General features: G+C 47.4%; 1 protein-coding gene across 6 annotated transcripts in view; it reads left to right on the top strand.

Moving 5' to 3' along the window:
* ARHGEF7 (Rho guanine nucleotide exchange factor 7) overlaps window positions 1-17,185 on the top strand; it is a 155,394-nt gene that overhangs the window by 131,462 nt on the left and 6,747 nt on the right. For all 6 annotated transcript variants that reach the window (XM_046663779.1, XM_046663775.1, XM_046663780.1 and 3 more), the window contains 2 exons: window positions 2,091-2,184; window positions 6,625-6,714. In XM_046663779.1, the coding sequence (XP_046519735.1) occupies window positions 2,091-2,184; window positions 6,625-6,714 (184 nt within the window). The remainder of the gene's footprint in view (window positions 1-2,090; window positions 2,185-6,624; window positions 6,715-17,185) is intronic.

Here is a 17,185-nt window from a genome sequence, read left to right as displayed (position 1 = left end):
ATTGTATGAATGTGAGTATGATTATCATGAGTGTGAGCATGAGTATGATTATGTGTATTTGAGTGTGGTTATTATGAGTGTGAACGTGAGTAAGAACGGTTATCACGAGTGAGTGTGATTGTGGTTATTTGTCATGAATGTGAGTGTGAGGATGTTATTGCATGCATATGGTTATCATGTGAGTATGAGCATATGAATATGGTTATCGAGTGTGAGGGTGAGTATGGTAATCGTGAGTGTGAACATGAGTGTGAGTATGGTTATCATGAGTGTGAATGTCAGTTTGGTGAGCATATGGTTATGAGTGAGTGTGAGTATTGTGAATGTGAGTATGGTTATCATGATTGAATGTGAGGATGGTTATCACCATAGTGAATATGGTTATCATGAGTGTGAACGTGAGTATGGTTACTGCAGCCGTGTGAGTGTGGTTATGGTGAGTGTGAGCGTGGTGATGTGTGGCCTGGCGTGTGTCTCCACATTCAGTCGAGGGCCACGTTTGCTGAAGGACCTAGAGCAGACCCTCCCTCCATCCTTGCTAGCAGCTCTAAGTATTTTAAGACACATAGAAAAGTACTACATAAATTACAGTCAGTTCTTTACATTTTTCGTTCTTAATGAATTTTGGTTTATGACATACATCTTGCTTGGGCACATATGCCCGAGTCAGAAATTTCTTCATCACGGGCAGTTGCTTGAAGAACATGGGTGTTTTTCATACCTGCATGTTTTCAGATCTGCAGGCCAGCTGGTGGGTGTTTCCTTAGCGGGGAGGAGAGCTGGCGTGACAGTGATGAGCAGAGGAGCAGAAGGGTGAGGGAGGGGGTGTGGCAGTGAGCGTAGGCATCTGGATTTGCAAGTCGGCTGCAGTTGCTTTGCTGGACCCCACGTTGGAGAAAAGGTCTCCTGCTCTGTAATTGTTGGCGGTGTTGCCCAGCACCTACAAACACTTAGTGGAGGGTGATCTTGGAGTGTGGCAGGAGTGGAACACTGCCATGTGGCCGGCTTTGCCCTCCGGGAGCTGGGCATGGCCTGTGTTTGCCTGCACACTCTGCGTGTGCGTGCTACGTCCAGCATGCTGCCTGCTTCTCCCGTCTCTTCACTTTGAATTAGGGGAGCCACAGCGCACATGCCGCATTGATTTCTCTGGGAACTGACATCTGCTGCATTTCCAAGAGATTTAAGAATTTTTAATTTTATGGAAAACGTTTTGAAGAGATACCTTTAAATATCAAACTCTGTTCCATGTGTGCTTTCAGTTTCCTTCATCCCACAGCCCAAGTCACCTTCTCAGTCGCGGCTTCTCTGTAAATGCTTGGACAGTCTGTGATTTAAATGATGCCCGAGACAGCCTTTTATGTCGATGTTCAGCACATGCTTGGCAGTCAGACTTTGTCCCCCAGCTGTGGGGGGCTTTGTCCTGCTCTGTTGCTCACCTTCTTCTTCGGCACGGGTTTAGGAGTTGGACAGTGGAGGTCAGGGGAGACCTTCCTGCTGTGCCCGGAGCTCTGAAGTGGCGTGAATGCACCGTCGAGAGAGCTGGTGCTCTGTCTTCTGCTCGCCTGTGCACTCAAGGCCCACAGGCTGATCTGATGCCCTTTTCCTCTCCCTTGAGGCTTCAAATATTTTCCTAAAGAAGTCATTCTTTACTTACCTTTCCTTTAAAAATAGGCTTCATCTCCTCAGGTCTTTCTAGTTAGCTGTGGCAGATGGGTCTGCTACCGAGTTAGCAGCGCGTGTGGATCCTGTGCACGCTCGGCCGGCGGTCCTTTCTTTCCCTGCAGCACTGCTGCCGTGTCATCACGGTGCTGCCGGCCCACCTGCGCCTGCAGCACCGCTGCTGTGTTGTCAGGGTGCTGCCGGATCCAAGGAACATGAGGGTTTATAGCAGAGTCAGTGCCCTGTTGGTTTGAAATTGACTCCCAGCGGCTGGCAAAGAAAAATCACGCTGAAAGTAGCAGGGAGCTCTTGACAGTGAGTGGTTGCAGTAAGCTGATGCTTGACACCTCCACAGCGACCCTTACTGAATTGCCAGTAAAAATTCATGCCTCTGGCGTTTGTCAGCATTTTCTTCCCTTTCCTTTCCCTAGGATCTCAGTAAGAGTCCCAAGACCATGAAAAAGCTGCTACCTAAGCGGAAGCCTGAGCGGAAGCCTTCGGACGAAGAGTTCGCGCTGAGGAAAAGTGAGTCTGTGCGGCGTGTGGATGAGGACACGGTCCGGTGCGTCTCGCACAGGCCTGGCGCTCACTGGGGGGAGAGTTGGCTGGCGGCTCTCCGGAGACTGCAGGCAGAGGTCGGGGCTGAGCCCTAGTGTCGCTTCTCAAGGAGCCTGTTTGAGCAGCGGGAGCCGCAGACCGTCTGAGTGTGGAACCCTGCCGTCAGGAGGGATGCCCAGCGCCAGTGATGAAGCACACGAGTGGTGGCCCCTGATGGAGCTGTGTGCTGTCTCTCAGTCTCTGTGTTGATCACCTCACCTGGAGACCCACCAGGGGTGCAGGGTGGACCCAGGACACCTGCTCTGCCTGTCCCCCTTCGCCCAGGTGTTTCCACGTGTCAAGGTTGCACCCCACACTGGTCTGTTGCTGGAGGTCTCTCTTCTGTCAGACTGATCTGACTGTTGTACCACCCCCGCTGCTCAGATGTAAACTTGAGAAACGCCACAGGCAGCATCGAATTCAGCTCCTGGTTCTTAGACAGCCTCTCACAAGGAGCTCCTCGCACATGGGAGATGCTCAGTTAATGGCGCGTGAATAAGTACAGCTATTTCTGGAAGCCAGTGATGGGGGAGAATCAGCTCACACACGTGCACACGCTCACCCACTTCTCTCCTGTGTCGAGCTCGTTCCCCCGTGTGGCAGGCAGGCAGGGTTCCATGTGGACAGACGGCTGTGGGGCTGTCTGGCACCGCAGGAGAGCCTTGAGAGGGACAGGTGCCTGGCAGGGGCCTCCGAGCAGTTGTGAGAGCTGCCTGCAAGGGCGCTGCCCCCCGCCCTGTCCCTCTCAGCCGGCTGCCCTCTGCGCCGTGCCCCTCGCTCGCCCCGGTTCTGTCCAGGCCTGACTGACTTCCTGGAGCATTGCTCCTCTTCTTCTTCATCCCCACTTGGGATCCTTCAGGGACTCGTTTCCAGAAGGAGGCATATGGGAGAAACGTTTGTAGTCAGAACGTGAGTGTGGCTGACATCACTGAGGAAGGGGCAGTGTGGTGCAGCAGCTGCACGTGAACCCAGAGCACAGGCAGCCTGCATGTGGGCGTGCTGCACCACGTGTCACTTCGCATGGGGGGCGGTAAGCTGGAGAAGCGAAGGCAGTGACGGGCCTGGAGCTCTCTCCCTGCCCCGTCACCTGGCGTACACTACAGGGGCGCCTTGTATTTTGCCTTCCTAGCAGTCGTCTTCCTCAGATTACGAGCGTGCAGGGCAGTGCCGCGCTCCCAGGACACCTCGTGAGACGGCTGGTGAGGCCGTGCGTTTGGTGCGGAGACTCCGACCTGGAGCTGGACGCCTGGCCCTCCCTTCCGAGCTGTGATTGGGGTGTTTGGTGGACCCCCTCGTTTGACAAGCATTTGTTGAGTGCCTTCTGTGTGAGGGCACTGGGCTAGGCATTGGGACAGGCTGCAGATGAGGGACCATTCCCTTCACAGGTCTTTATTCAGTGCTGCTGTGTGCCAGGTGCACAGCCGTGAACAGTGGAAACTCCTGCCCCATGGAGCTACGTTTTAGAAAGATACAGACGAGGGACCAGATAGGCAGATGGCAGGTGTGCTGGTGTGACGTGCGGGGGGATGTGGTGTGGCTGTCTTAAACAGGATGGCTGGGGAGGTGTCTGAATGGTAGCCTGCGGGGCTGAGGAAGCCAGCCGAGCAGATGTCTGGGGAGAGCTCTCCCAGGTGCTGGCAGCAGGCAGCTGCAGTCCGGTTGTGAACATAGGACTTCATGGGACTGGTTTTTGGTTTTTTTAGTGAGGAAGATTGGCCCTGAGCTAACATCTGTTGCCAATCCTCCTCTTTGCTGAGGAACAGTGGTCCTGAGCTAACATCCCTGCCCATCTTCCTCCACTTTGTATGTTGGATGCCGCCACAGCATGGCTTGATGAGTGCAGGTCCACGTCAGGATCCAGACAGGTGCACCCTGGGCCTCCAACGTGGAGCACGTGAACTTAACCACTGCGCCACCGGGCTGGCCCTCATGGTACTGGTTTTCACTGGACCAGTGACTGCTGTGTTGAGGACAGAGGGCAGAGGTGGGAACAGGGAGGCCAGGGAATGCTATGCAGTAATCCAGGTGAGGATGACATGATGGTGGCTTGGGCCAGATGACAACAGAGCTGAAACATGGACTTCAGATTTCTTTGAAGCTGGAGCCTGCAGCAGTGGTTCTCAACTGGGGGCGACTTTGCTAAACACCCTGCAGCACACAGGACAGCTGCGCAGCAGAGAATCCTCTCACCCAGATGTCACTATGCCGCGACTGAGAGTTGTGGGCCCAGGGGCGGTGCTGTCGGACCGGATGCAGGGTGAGAGTGGGGCTTTCGGCCTGTGCACCTGAGGGTGGGTTACAGGTACTGTGAGGGTCACAGAGTCGCAGGCCTCAGCCCAGGGCCAGGCTGGGCTGCTGGGCGGAGTCCCAGAGTCGTTCTCCCTGCTTAGATGGTTTCTCAAGCCGTGAGACAGGACAGACGGAAGAAGAGACAGACAGAGCCCGAGTCTGAGGACATGAGGGAGATGAGCAGCTGGCAGAGGAGACTTTGCAAGGGGGATTGGAATGTAAAGAGGAAACCAAGGGTTTTGCATGGATTGGAGGAGAAACTTGTGTGACCTCTGTGTGACTGTGTCTGTGCATGGTGAGTGCTCAGTACACGTGCCTGCTCCAGAGTCGCTCTGTGATCTCCTAGGTTACTTAACCTGGTACATTCAGAACCCTGGAACTGTGTCTGGGCCGTGGAGCTGTCTGTGCCTCACGGAAGACGTGTGCCGCCCTCTCCTGTATTTCCCTTCTCCAGCCTCTGTGATGAATGGCAGCCAGTGAGGGCCGTTCAGCCCCCCGTCCCAGGGAGCTAGCGCCCTCTCTGGCGCTGTGGTGCTTGCCCTGTGCTTTGGATGGTGCGAGTGTCCTTACCTGTGTCTCACAACGGCCATCTGATCACATAACTTGGACGGGCCACCTCTCTCATAAAGGCTGTTTTCCTGCTGGCACAGAGGGAGTGGCCTGCCTGTCGGAGTTACCTGGCAACATGTCCTGAAAGTCAAACTAGTTAAGCGGTATCTTTTTTACTCCTGAAGGAGGAGCTTGTTACAGGAAACCTGTTGAAAGACTGCTCCCAGTTAGCAAAATTAGGGAAAAGGTCGTTTTCTCAGTAGCTCTTAAACTCTTGGGACTAAAATGTATTTTTTAGTGGAGAATATTTAACTTGCCTGCGGCTGTCTATCTTACTATGATACAGTGACACTGAGGCTTTATGATACAGCTTATAAATATTTCAGCTTCCCTTTCTTTCCATGTTTTTTTATTAGGGTATGTGAGCCTTTTAAAATATGTATTCAAGTAATATCTTAGAAAATCTAGAAAAACAGAAAACAGAGAAAGAGTTTAACCATACAGTGTATGAAGTATGCTGGGTGTGAGGCTCTGTGCCCAGTGCTAATACTGTTAGATGCTTTAGTCTGGAAGGTTCTATTCTCTGTGCCTGTGATCTCTGAGTATCAGTGAAGCCAGTGTCTGGAATAATCCACAGTTGAAGGAAGAGCTCCAGGTTGTGCTTTATATGTTTCTTAGAGTAAATCTCTAGTAGGAATATTGGTGGGTCAGAGGAAATGTGCTTTTCTTTTGTTGGAGGAAGATTAGCCCTGAACTAATATCCGCCTCCAATCCTCTTTTTGCTGGGGAAGACTGGCCCTGAGCTAACATCTGTGCCCATCTTCCTCTACTTTATATGTGGGATGCTGCCACAGCATGGCTTGGCAAGCAGTGTGCAGGTCTGTGCCCAGGATCTGAACTGGTGAACCCCAGGTCGCCGAAGCAGAGCACGGAAACTTATCGCTGCGCTGCTGGGCTGGGCCCTGGAAATGTGCTTTTTAAAGCCTTTGATAAATATGGTCAAGTCACGTCTTGGGAGGGTTGTGCCTGTCTTTATTCTCACCTGCTGTGGGTGGAGGGAAGGGTTTTCCTCTCCGCCGTCCACGTCAGCACTGAGAATTGTCAGGCTCATGTGGCTTTGACAGGCTGGTTTGTGAAGCCCTGGTGCTTTAATTTTCACTCCTTTTCTTATTGACTGTCTTCTTCTGGTGTGAACTGCTTGTTTCCAATTCTCGCCCTTCTCTAGCTTCAGGATGGGGGATGCTGTTTCTGTTGTGGATAGTAAGACAACTATGTATTTGGGGCGTTAGCCCTCTACCAGATATGTTGTAGATAAAAAAAAACTTTTAAATAACTAAAAATCCTTTTGAATATAACTATTCTGTAAATATTGGAAAACAGTTATCGGACCAGAAAGTTGTCTTGTCCTCATTTTTGGCTGAATTGGTGACTTTGCACTCATCCAGTTGGTTCCGCTAGTTATTTTGGGTGGTGGCATGTTGTGCTCGGCGTCTGTAGCTTGGTCGTGACGTGTTGTATGTCTCTTGACAGGCACAGCTGCCTTGGAAGAAGATGCGCAGATCCTGAAAGTCATCGAAGCTTACTGCACAAGCGCCAAGACACGGCAGACGCTCAATTCAAGTAAGGGCCACAGGAATGTGCTGGGGGTCGTGGTGGTCATTTAGTTTCCCGCCAGTCTGAAGGAAAGTATGCTGCTGGGCCGTGTCGGCTCGGCAGCGTGCCTGACCCCAGTCCTCAGTGAGTGAGGCCTGGGGGCCTGGCATCCCTAACCCACGTAAGACACCCACTGAGCTGTCGTAAAATAGGCCGTTCTAGGGAACGTCCCGCTGGGAGGCCTTTCACTGTGAGGCACTGCCAGAGTTTGTACAGCTTTCTTTTGCTTACAGACGGTATGTGTGGAAGATAGCAGAAAATTCATTCAGTTCATTTATTCAAGCTATTTAAACTGTTGGTATGATAGTGGGATTTTTATTTTTCTTTTAGCTTCTTAGAATTATTGTCAAAAGTATAAACCTAGAGCAAAGGTTCTTTTAGCTCTTTTTTTTATGATTGCATTTTTAAACTTTTAGAAGTAGACAGCAACTAATTTATTTGCTAGATTTTAGTGCCACTGAATTTACTGTCTTACGTGAAGAAGCCTTGATCACTGTGTGGGCATTGGAGAGGTGGGCTGGTCAGCTTGCCCCGCGCTGGAGAGTGGAGCACTGGAGAGTGGAGCAAGCGTGGTGGCCGTGGGGTGCCGTGCCGTGGCCTGTTCGTCCCTGGCTGGTGCTGGGGCCATGGGCACCACAGGGCTCCTCCTGCATGTGGTGGGGTTGAGATTTTGTTTTTTTGAGAACTGGACGGTCTGTATGTTGCTTCTGGCATAAAAACTGGTTTCTGTTAGATCGTGTGTTTTTGGTTCCCTTTCCACCCTGACTCTTGGCCAGTCGCTTATCCCACCTTCATTTTCACCACCTGCATGTGGTGGTTCGAATCAGTGCATGTCCTGTTGTAAACTAGTGCTGAAAAAAAGGTGGGAAAGGAGTTTTCAGCTGCTGTAGCTTTTGTTAGGGGTGACTACATCTATGAAGCGAGGGCTCTGCAAATGATCTAGAAACTTCCTTATGGCCAGTATTTTACACAGTTGACCTATGACATTAAGGCTTTTTGTCCATACTCTCTCTGGTGAAAACGTCTAATCATAGTGACTGGTCAGCAGAGTGGGAGAGAGATGAGAGGCCTAAGTGTGGCATGAGCCTGTGTATAGTCAAGCAGTAATTTGTAAATATGGGTGGTTGTCATTTAAGGTATTAGAGTTTCATATATTTGATAAGAGATTATGTTTAAAGTAATAGGCTATAAAATGTTGTCATAGTTTTCAGGTTTTGAATTTGAGATTTTTAAAAATTACTCATCTCAACTTCAGTTACTTGAAATAAAATTTTAGCCTGGTAGTCTCAAGTGAACAGGCCAGGTAGTATGAACTTTGTGTTTTCATGCAAGCGCATTTCTTCATCTGAGAGACGGGGCCCCTCCATGTGCCTGTGGCCTCACTTCACTGCCTGAAAGGAGAGGCCTTGAGTTTGTGCAGGTCTTTTCTTGCCACGTGGCCTATATGATGTGTTTCCACGTCTCTTGTGCAGGAAAAGCATTGGACATTAGACTAATTTTTGTTTTAGCTGATATTATGGGCTAACCACTCTGCAGCCTCATTTATATATATACATATACAGCCATATATGGCCTTAAACCTAACATTCTCAAGAGCAGGTAGGATGGGAAAATTGATCCCTTATGCTGGAAAGACATTTGGAGATGAGATCATAGTGAAAGCCGCTCTTTTGATATCAAATGCTGCATAACAACAGTTAGGATGATGTATCTTACCTGTTATTCAGCTCTGTTCAGTATACATTTGGATGCCAAGAAGACTTTATAAACCAGACAGCTTTGGTGTTGATTTGTGTCTCACGGAAGTAATGGCCTTCGTAGAGTACAGGGATTTTGTTGAAGAAATCCAAACGAGTCCACTGCTTGTTCTTGTTATGGTTTGGGAACAGATTTGACTTTGATGGGAAGCAGGAACAGGATGGAGCCAGTGCTTGCTGTGGTGTGCTGTTCCCATCAGGAGGGGCCCCTGGTTCCCACTGAGGGTGTCCTTCCAGCAGCCTCCGCCCTGGCCCTGCATGGCTCCCTCACAGCTGCCTGGCCAGTGTCATCGCTCGCAGTTGCCATCCACTTCTGGGCTTATTTTTGTTCTCCCATTTGTGCCTGCTTCCTGTCATCCTCCTTTTAACGCGGTGGCCTTACCAGTTCATGTCTCTCCTCCTGCCAGTGCAAGGGTCTGCCTCAGGGTGGGTGATGTGGGTACACACAGGGCTGCCCACTGTCCCTGTTCCCACTGCTGAGCACTGGGAGCACTCCGAGGGGTGGAGACGTGCTGCCCCCCGCAGGTGGGGGCCAGGAGAGGGGAACGAGAGGGAGGTAGACCCTGTTTAGTCCGCCCCCACTCGCAAATGTTACTGTGGTCCTAGTCTGATAAGGTAAGTTCAGACTCAGCGTTAAGGCGACTTCTGGCGCAGAGAGAGCTGACCGATCAGTCAGAAGCCCTCTGGAAGTGTTTTGCATTCAATATATCCACTTAACGAGTAGGAAACAGTTTTTAATTAACCACATAAACAGTTCCTTTTACAGATAATGTCCTGAATAAGACTGTTTGTTAATAGAATGTGAGATAGACTTGCTTGCTTGTCAGATGTCCATAGGACCATCTGTATGTAAAAGATTTCTTAAGTGAGGACTTAATAGCAATATCTTTAAAAGAGAACAATTTGGAAACAATACCGTGTTTTAGGTTTATTTAAATAATAATTGATCTAGTTTTATTCTAAGGATTATGCTAAGTTTGTTATTAAAATCCAGCCATAAATAAGCAGAAATGAACATTGTTGCCATTTTTTAACAATATTTTCTCTTTTCCTTCTCTTCCCATCACCTTTTGCTTTTGTTTTCATGTTTTTGGTTGTGGCTCTTCCTGTCCGTCCTCCTGCTCCTCCCACCTTTGCCTGTCACACCTGTCCCCTCCCCGTCTTAGCATGGCAAGGCACTGACCTGATGCATAATCACGTCTTGGCTGATGATGACCAATCAAGTCTAGACTCCTTGGGTCGTCGCAGTAGCCTTTCTCGTTTGGAGCCTTCAGACCTCTCGGAAGACTCTGACTATGACAGTATATGGACAGCCCATAGTTACAGAATGGGTTCTACATCTCGTAAGAGCTGTTGCTCATATATCTCTCACCAGAACTAATGCACTTCTGAGCTTTTCTTAACAAATGCTTGTTGTATCGCAGCCTGCTTTTCTTAGATGTTTTCTTGCTGTTCCTTGTCTCTTTTATGTGATATTTTAACAACTTTTGAGAGCGTTTCTGATATTTCCCATTGTAATTGTAGAGGCTTAATTGCCGATTTGACTATCCATTCAAGTTACTGACTGTTGAAGGAGATGGTATGTTCACACAGCCTATCCTGAGGGCTCTGGACCTGAGCGGTGGTTCTATAGCTCCAAATGGTTTGGTTTTTCTCAGTGTAGCAACTGTCTCATTTCTTTTTGGATACAGCTGTATGTACACTTTGATATTTTATACTGAAACCATACAGGCTTGTGATCTAAGTGACAGCAACATGGACGAGACTCTGGCCTAACATATAGGGATCTAAATTTTGTCTGTATAATGGACTGGTCAAGGAGTGGTGGAGAAATCAGGAGGGGGAAACACACCACAGAAGCACTGTGAGTCCAGTTCAGACAGACGTGTTCTGAGGACCCTCAGGGCATTTGGTGACCACGAGGAACCCTGTGTTGGTGGGGCCAGCATGGGCTCTGGGCCTTGGCAGGAGCACAGGAGAGCTTGTCTGCAGCCCCACAGCTCTATGGTTGGTACTTACCACACATGGCCGTCTCCGTGCCCCCCATTTGCCCGGGGGTGGGAGTCCTCTTCTCCAAAGGCCCAGTTATGGTCAGAGCTCAGACACGCACATCATCACACCAAACTTTCCTTAATTGGAGTAATTTCTCTTAAACAGCGCTCAGCAAGCCTTACCTCTGCTGAATGTTTGAAGTCTGCACTCGGCAACATTCAGCCTCTGAACGTGTAGGTTAGACTCCGTTCAGAGAGGCCTGTGGCCTAACTGAGAGGGCGAGAGCTTCGGCTTCAGTCACAGCCTGGTGCACCCCGACATCCATTCTCATGCCGCCTGTGCTGGACACGTCGTCTGCTTTCAGCCACTAGCTGCAGTGAAACGCCACTTACAGCAGCCCCGTTGAATGTAACCTGCATTGGGGGTTGTGATGGGGAGAGCTGAGTCCACTAAGACTGACTAAGTTGCCATGTAAGTCACTTACAGGAAATCTCAGAAGTGGGGGCCTCCCCCACTTTCCTGGGATTTGTTGTAAGGAGATATCACTGCTTCGAAAAGAACTGAATGTGACCTGTTGCGTTCAGTTGTGGCATCCAGATCACGTCTGGTCATCGCTAGAGGGGAGGAGCTGTGTTCTCTCCCACGCATGCTGTATTTGGTGTTAAAATGGAACCTTAAGGTTGTGTTTTAAGTATTCATTAAAACCAGCTTCAGAAAACAAAATGCCATAAGACATTGGAAATATCGTTTTCTCCTTTCTTCAGGACGGCTGCGATTTCTCCCTGCTCCCCCTACTCCTCCTTCGCAAACCCATGTATTCAGTGTGCTGATCGCGTTTGCACAGAGGCGACTCTGATGCATGACACCATTGTTTCCTGGGAGCCCCCAAGCCCAGAGGTGCTAGGGATCCCGGCAGTAGCCTGTAGCTTAGAAAGTCAGACGGCTTCAGGACTGCATGCAGCGAGGTCAGTAGGAAAACCAATAATTCCAAGTATCTGTTCCCAAGTAGCTACTGGACTGTTTATGCCATCTGGAGGTTTCATATTTTTATATCGTTAGTATAAATAAGAAAGCTGAGGAGCAATCTTTTACCATTAGTCAGAGCTCAGTATTAACCCACAGTACAGATGGGGTTTATGTATGTTCAGCCAAATAGCAAATGGAATTTTTGGGGAAATAGGATAACTACGAAGTTCATATACTTAATACCATGCAATGAATTTAGAAGCAATTTTGTTTTATGTTCTACAGAGTAGTCACTTTTGCTGATATTAATAGTAGGACATCTTTTTGTGTGCTTTGAGATGACAGCCACTGGTGTGCTGGCTTCGAGGCCTTTGCCATGGCTCAGTCAACTTGGGTGGCCCATGTCCTGTGCTCTGTGTACCACCATGTTGAATACAGTTGCTGCACTTGGAGTTTTCTTAACACCAGTATCATTTGGATTGTCTTAATAAGCTGTTTTCATTTTCTCTACACCAAGGTTTTGACACTTTCCCATCATTCTTTTTTGTACCAGTTAAAGCCATTTTGATGATGATTTTTGTTGATGCTGAGGTCATTGCAGAATAACAAGCTGGCTTTCTGTTTGTTTGGATTTGTTTTGAATGTCTGCCACCATTAGCTTTTGTGAACTGGTTGGAAGTGTTAGTGCCACAGGCCTGAACACAGTGTTGAGTGGCAGTGGTCATGCTGAAATAGTACCTTATGTTCTTGCAATTCTGTCATATCTATGTGTACAGTTAGTATTATAATGAAAGGATGAAGAATCTGAACTAGAAGGTAGGTTTAAGCCATTACCTGGCCCTTTGCAAATGGCCTAAATGGTGTTCCCATTGAATTAACACTTGCCACAAGTATATAAGCTATATCAATTATGTGTTTTGCATAAAATTGCCAAAACACAGTAACGTGTATATAGTGGTATAAGACCTTGAGAAGTGTCTCTATATTGTGCTTTCTATCTGTGAACGGGGAAGCCGTTTTTGGTGGGCGGCTGCCATTGGAAGACTCCGTTGGATGTACGCCTGAACGTTGCATTGTATTGTACAGTATGCCTATTATTGTTTGTGGTTGCATATGGCAATGAAGTGTTTGTTTTATAAAACAACAAAAAGACATCTGTTATGTACAGTTGAAATAAATTTTGCATTTGCTAGCCCGTGGCTTTTAATATTTGTTACATGGGGGGAGGGGAGTAGCATAGTTTGCAGTTTAATATGATTTGACTGTCCCCTGAATATAGCATCTTCAGAGGAAGGCCAGGCAGTGACACTTTTTGTCCGCCTCGATAGCAAAGCTTGCGCTTTCTTAGGCTCCAGACAATACAGAGTCACTCCTTGAACGTTTGTATTTCATCTGTTTCCCTCCAATTTTTTTTTAAATCAAATTTTCAATCACTGGGAGGTTCGTCTTCAGAAAGAAGCATTCTCTCTTTTTTTTGTACATAAATGGAAAAAAACCCAGCTTTAAAAATTTTTTATTTAGACTAAGGTCAGTTTTTAATTTTTGTGGAGTGGAGCACATGCCCAGCTGACTAGGAAGAGCACAATGAAAGGAAAGGCCGAGGCACTGCTTCATGCGGGCTGGGAGGAGGCACAACAGACGCAGGGCGTTCGTAAGAGAACTGAGAAAAAGGAATTCGAATCTCAGCATAGCCATAAGTGACAAAGTGGCCTTTTGGAGAGATTTTACTAAGTAGATTTTTTAAAGAGTAATATTTTGCTTCATTGTGAAAGTTATCTTAGTTTCGGTTGAGTGTAATTAGATGCAGATTTTAGAAAGATTACGAATTTAAGAAGTCATGTGAGTTTTGCTACAAATGTCCTAGACCAGACTGGCAGATGTTCTTTTCTGACAAACCTACACTGCTGTTAGGCTTTTACTGTGGGCCAGCTCGCTCACCCATGCACACACCGTGCGAGTGCCTGGGGGGGACAGTCATGTGTCCTCACATCAGGCCTGAGGTGGTGTCGCACAGCCAAGACGGCGCCCTGGGGTTTGGGTACCACTCTGTTGCTGCCTGGTCAAGTCATCTGTCACTAAGATGGAAGTGTTGGATCAATCTGTGTTTCTCAAACTAAGACCCACAGTTCTCTGTGAGTGTTTTAGGGGGCAGGGTGCTAAGCTCTGGGGATCCGGGGCTGTTTTAGGGGACAGGGTTCTAAGTGTGTCTCCAGCTTCTGGATCACACCTCTGGGTGAGTCCCGCAGGGGTCTCAGCACCTGCTCCCATCCCTATCTGCGCACCGCAGAGCGACCCCTGCTGGTGACAGCGTGGAACTGTCATTGTGTGTCTGTCAGGGAGCATTGGTGGCTGGATCCAAAGAATCTGCAGACATGTTCTTGGAGTCCTCAAGTTTGAGAGATGCTGGATTGATGCTAAGTATAAATTATTGTTTCGTTGTATTTGGTCTCACATTGAGCAACAGCAACAAAACCTACCAGCACTTGAGTGTGTGTATTTATAGACGCAGATAGGATTATGGACTGGTGTGGTGCTCCTCCAGCCGCCATCCAGAAAACTGCAAATTTTAATATTGATGCTGAGAAAAAGAGAGTTTAGCACTCAGATGAATTTAGGAAATGCAGAATTCAAGTTGAATGGGTACTTTTACTGAAAACCTTCTGAAGACCTTCGGCATGCTGATGTGCACGGTGGAGCTCCAGGCGGTGGCTGTAGCGTTGAGCATTGTCCGGAAGTGTGTGCTGCCAGGACCCTGTGATCTCCCAGAACACACAACTCTGTGTTTTGTACAAAGTTTGGGAAAGACAGATCTTCACTGTGCTGGAACCATCGTGAACCTGTTCATCTGTGTCTCGGTCCCTTTCATAGGGTTTAAATAAAGTGATAGAACAGTTTTTGGTAGTTCTGCAGTTAAATTATTTTTCTAACCTAAATAATTCAGGGAAAATGTGCTGTGATGCCTCTAAAAATACTATCATGATCTTGGAGACAACTTGCTAAATCTATTTCCTAGAACTTTGTTCTTAGAGAAATAGCCAACTTATTAATAAACCTGACTGGAGAATGTTCCTTTATTGTTTTGTTGAAAGACTAAAATATTTTCAGTCATTTTAGAAAAATATGTTATATTGAAATAAGGCAGCTTGTTAGCATCCTATGAATTTGTCTGCAGGCTAATAAATCATCTTTGTTTAGAAGCCTCCTGGCTCACCATCGAATCCATAATGGCATTTTTCACATTGGCACATTTCAGCAATCAAGCAGTTAGTACATTTTGTTTATAATATAACATTCTCTAACTTACGTTTTTATAATCTGTTGTTAAATTCTTGTATGCTTAAGTGTATTTGCAAAACTAAGACCTTTGTCATGCGTGTGCACTGGTTGCACCGGTTCTTACAGGTTTTGTCCCTCTGATTTACTTAGGTCACACAACGGAATTTAAGGCTTTCATGTTTATGAGTTCATCTGGCAAAAAGATATTTATAAAATGTAATTTTTAAATCAGTCCTCAGAACAGCCCTGCAGAGGTAGTTGGTTAGGTCCTCCTGTTTTTCGAGTAGTGGGATTGAGGCTCGGGCTCAGTGCCAGGCCGAGTGGACTGAGGACCTCCGTGGACGGGCCGAGTGGAGTTCGGTCATCCGAGCACCTCTGCAGGGCAGCAGCCCACGTCTGCTGTCCAACCCCTTCTCTACAAGCAGGCATCCCTTGTGATTCTATTTCATATCTTCTTTGAACATTTTAATGGTGGAAACACATAAGGTAAATAGGTTGCCTAGGAAGCTAGAAGATGCAGAAATAATTGAAAAGACATACATTGATTTTAATCTTCCTGAAGTGCTGTTACGTAAGAAAATTTTCAACCCGTTGTCTCATAGCTAATCCATTGGAGGAAATGTATTACAAACTGGCTGTGACAGATCCACAACTGATGCCTTCTTGATTTGACGGATGCACTGCACAGTCAGCAACTCTCTGGGCTCCAAGCAGGTGACAGGGGAAAATCCAGGAGCAGGCTGAGTTGTCCCACGTCACTAGTTTGCTTCTCTTCATGGGGAAACTTAAAGCGAAGCCATTGGCTTTCTACACGTATGATGCACACATCTGACTCCTGATGAATCTGTTTCTCGTTTTAGGGAAGATGCACATGAATTAACTTTTCCTTGTATGAACATGGGTAACATTCACATTTGTATCAACAGCACAGGATTTTCCTTGGCCTTCAGAATTCTTAAGACTGCTGGTGTCCCTGTGCTTTCTTGGGAATCTGTTTCACACACCTACTTCCTTATTTCCCACGTGGCCCAGATGTCCCAGAGGCATCCCCATTAAGCGAGAGAGGCCTAGAAGAAGTCAGCCGGCACCGGCCGCCCCCCGTGGAGCCCTGGCACCTGGAGCAGGTCATAGTCCGGGGAGGTGGATTGTTGTCAGCATGACAGCATTTTTAAAAAGGTCTCCCTTTCTGGGACCATGTCTTGGAGGACATGACCTTCTGTCTGAAAAGCAGTTCCCTGGCTGTGCAGGTCACTGTGTGAAAAGGTGGAGTGTGGCCTTATCGAGGGGTATGATGGAAGAAAGCGACAGATCTGCTGGTCCAGGATTTGCAGTGCGGTGTGAAGCATGAAAACGCTAGCGGGCAGTCCTCTGAAATGTACTTGACAAGTTTATGTACAAATGTGCTCCTGTCTGCCAGCTCACTGCAGCTTGAGAGAGAATTCTAGGTACTGCATTTGACTGTGATGCTAAAGTTACTCTCAGTACACATAGAAGCCCTTCCCTTTACTGATGTAAAGTGGATATCTATATCTCTGTCTCGATCTTGAAGTTTGTGCTAGCACAGAATTGTACTGGCTTACCCAGAGCTTAATCTTCCTGCTCCTGGGATAACCAGGCAGGAGGTTCACATCTTAGTTTTGTTCGGCTCCTGACGCCACGGTTTCACGGTGGGCTTGTGTTGATATTCCTCCCAGTCTGGGAGATGGGGACAGAGTGGGTCTGCAGATGTCCACGGCGGCAGGGACGGACGTGGCCAAGGCCCCGTGGCTGGTACACTCCTGTCCCTTGCTCTGTAGCTTGCTGTTGTGGAGATGGTGGAGCTGCTCCCGGGCCATTGTGACATTTTGTGAACCCTCTTGTCATCAAGCGTTGACAGTAATTGTTAATCTTGTTCCATTCAGAGGAGTAAAAGCCCGCAATAAAATGCTGGTGAAGCTATTCTTTAAACTGATATCTTTAAAACATTGTGTTATACTGAACCTCCCTCTGATACGATGATGAACAGGTGCCGTCTTGTGACTTGACAGACTTTTAGGAAGACAAACCAAAGGTAAACCAGGAAAACAGCAGCACGTCGAAGCACCATCTCTATAATTAATTGCACGTCACACACCAAGCGTATTTTTTTAATGGAGAAATGTTTAATTTATCACAATACCACTTGCAAGTGTTTGTATTCTGTGATAGAATTATATCCTTGAAATTTTCATCTGATGTAATTTTTCAAAAATATAAATGATGTATGTTAATAGTGCTATATAGCCTTTAAGGAGAGACTATTTATTTATTTGTTTATTTAATAGATTTTCTAATCTTCCGGGGAAGGTTATTGGATTGGCCCTGAGCCAACATCTGTTGCCAATCTTTCTCTTTTTCTTTTTCTCCCCAAAGCCCCAGTACAAAGTTGTATATCCTAGTCGTAAGTCCTTCTAGTTCTTCTGTGGGAT

Source organism: Equus quagga, chromosome 6 (genome assembly GCF_021613505.1).
Source record: "Equus quagga isolate Etosha38 chromosome 6, UCLA_HA_Equagga_1.0, whole genome shotgun sequence".
Lineage (NCBI taxonomy): Eukaryota > Metazoa > Chordata > Mammalia > Perissodactyla > Equidae > Equus > Equus quagga.
The sequence above is the reverse complement of the archived record's forward strand: the minus strand, read 5'-3'. Positions and strand labels throughout refer to the sequence as shown.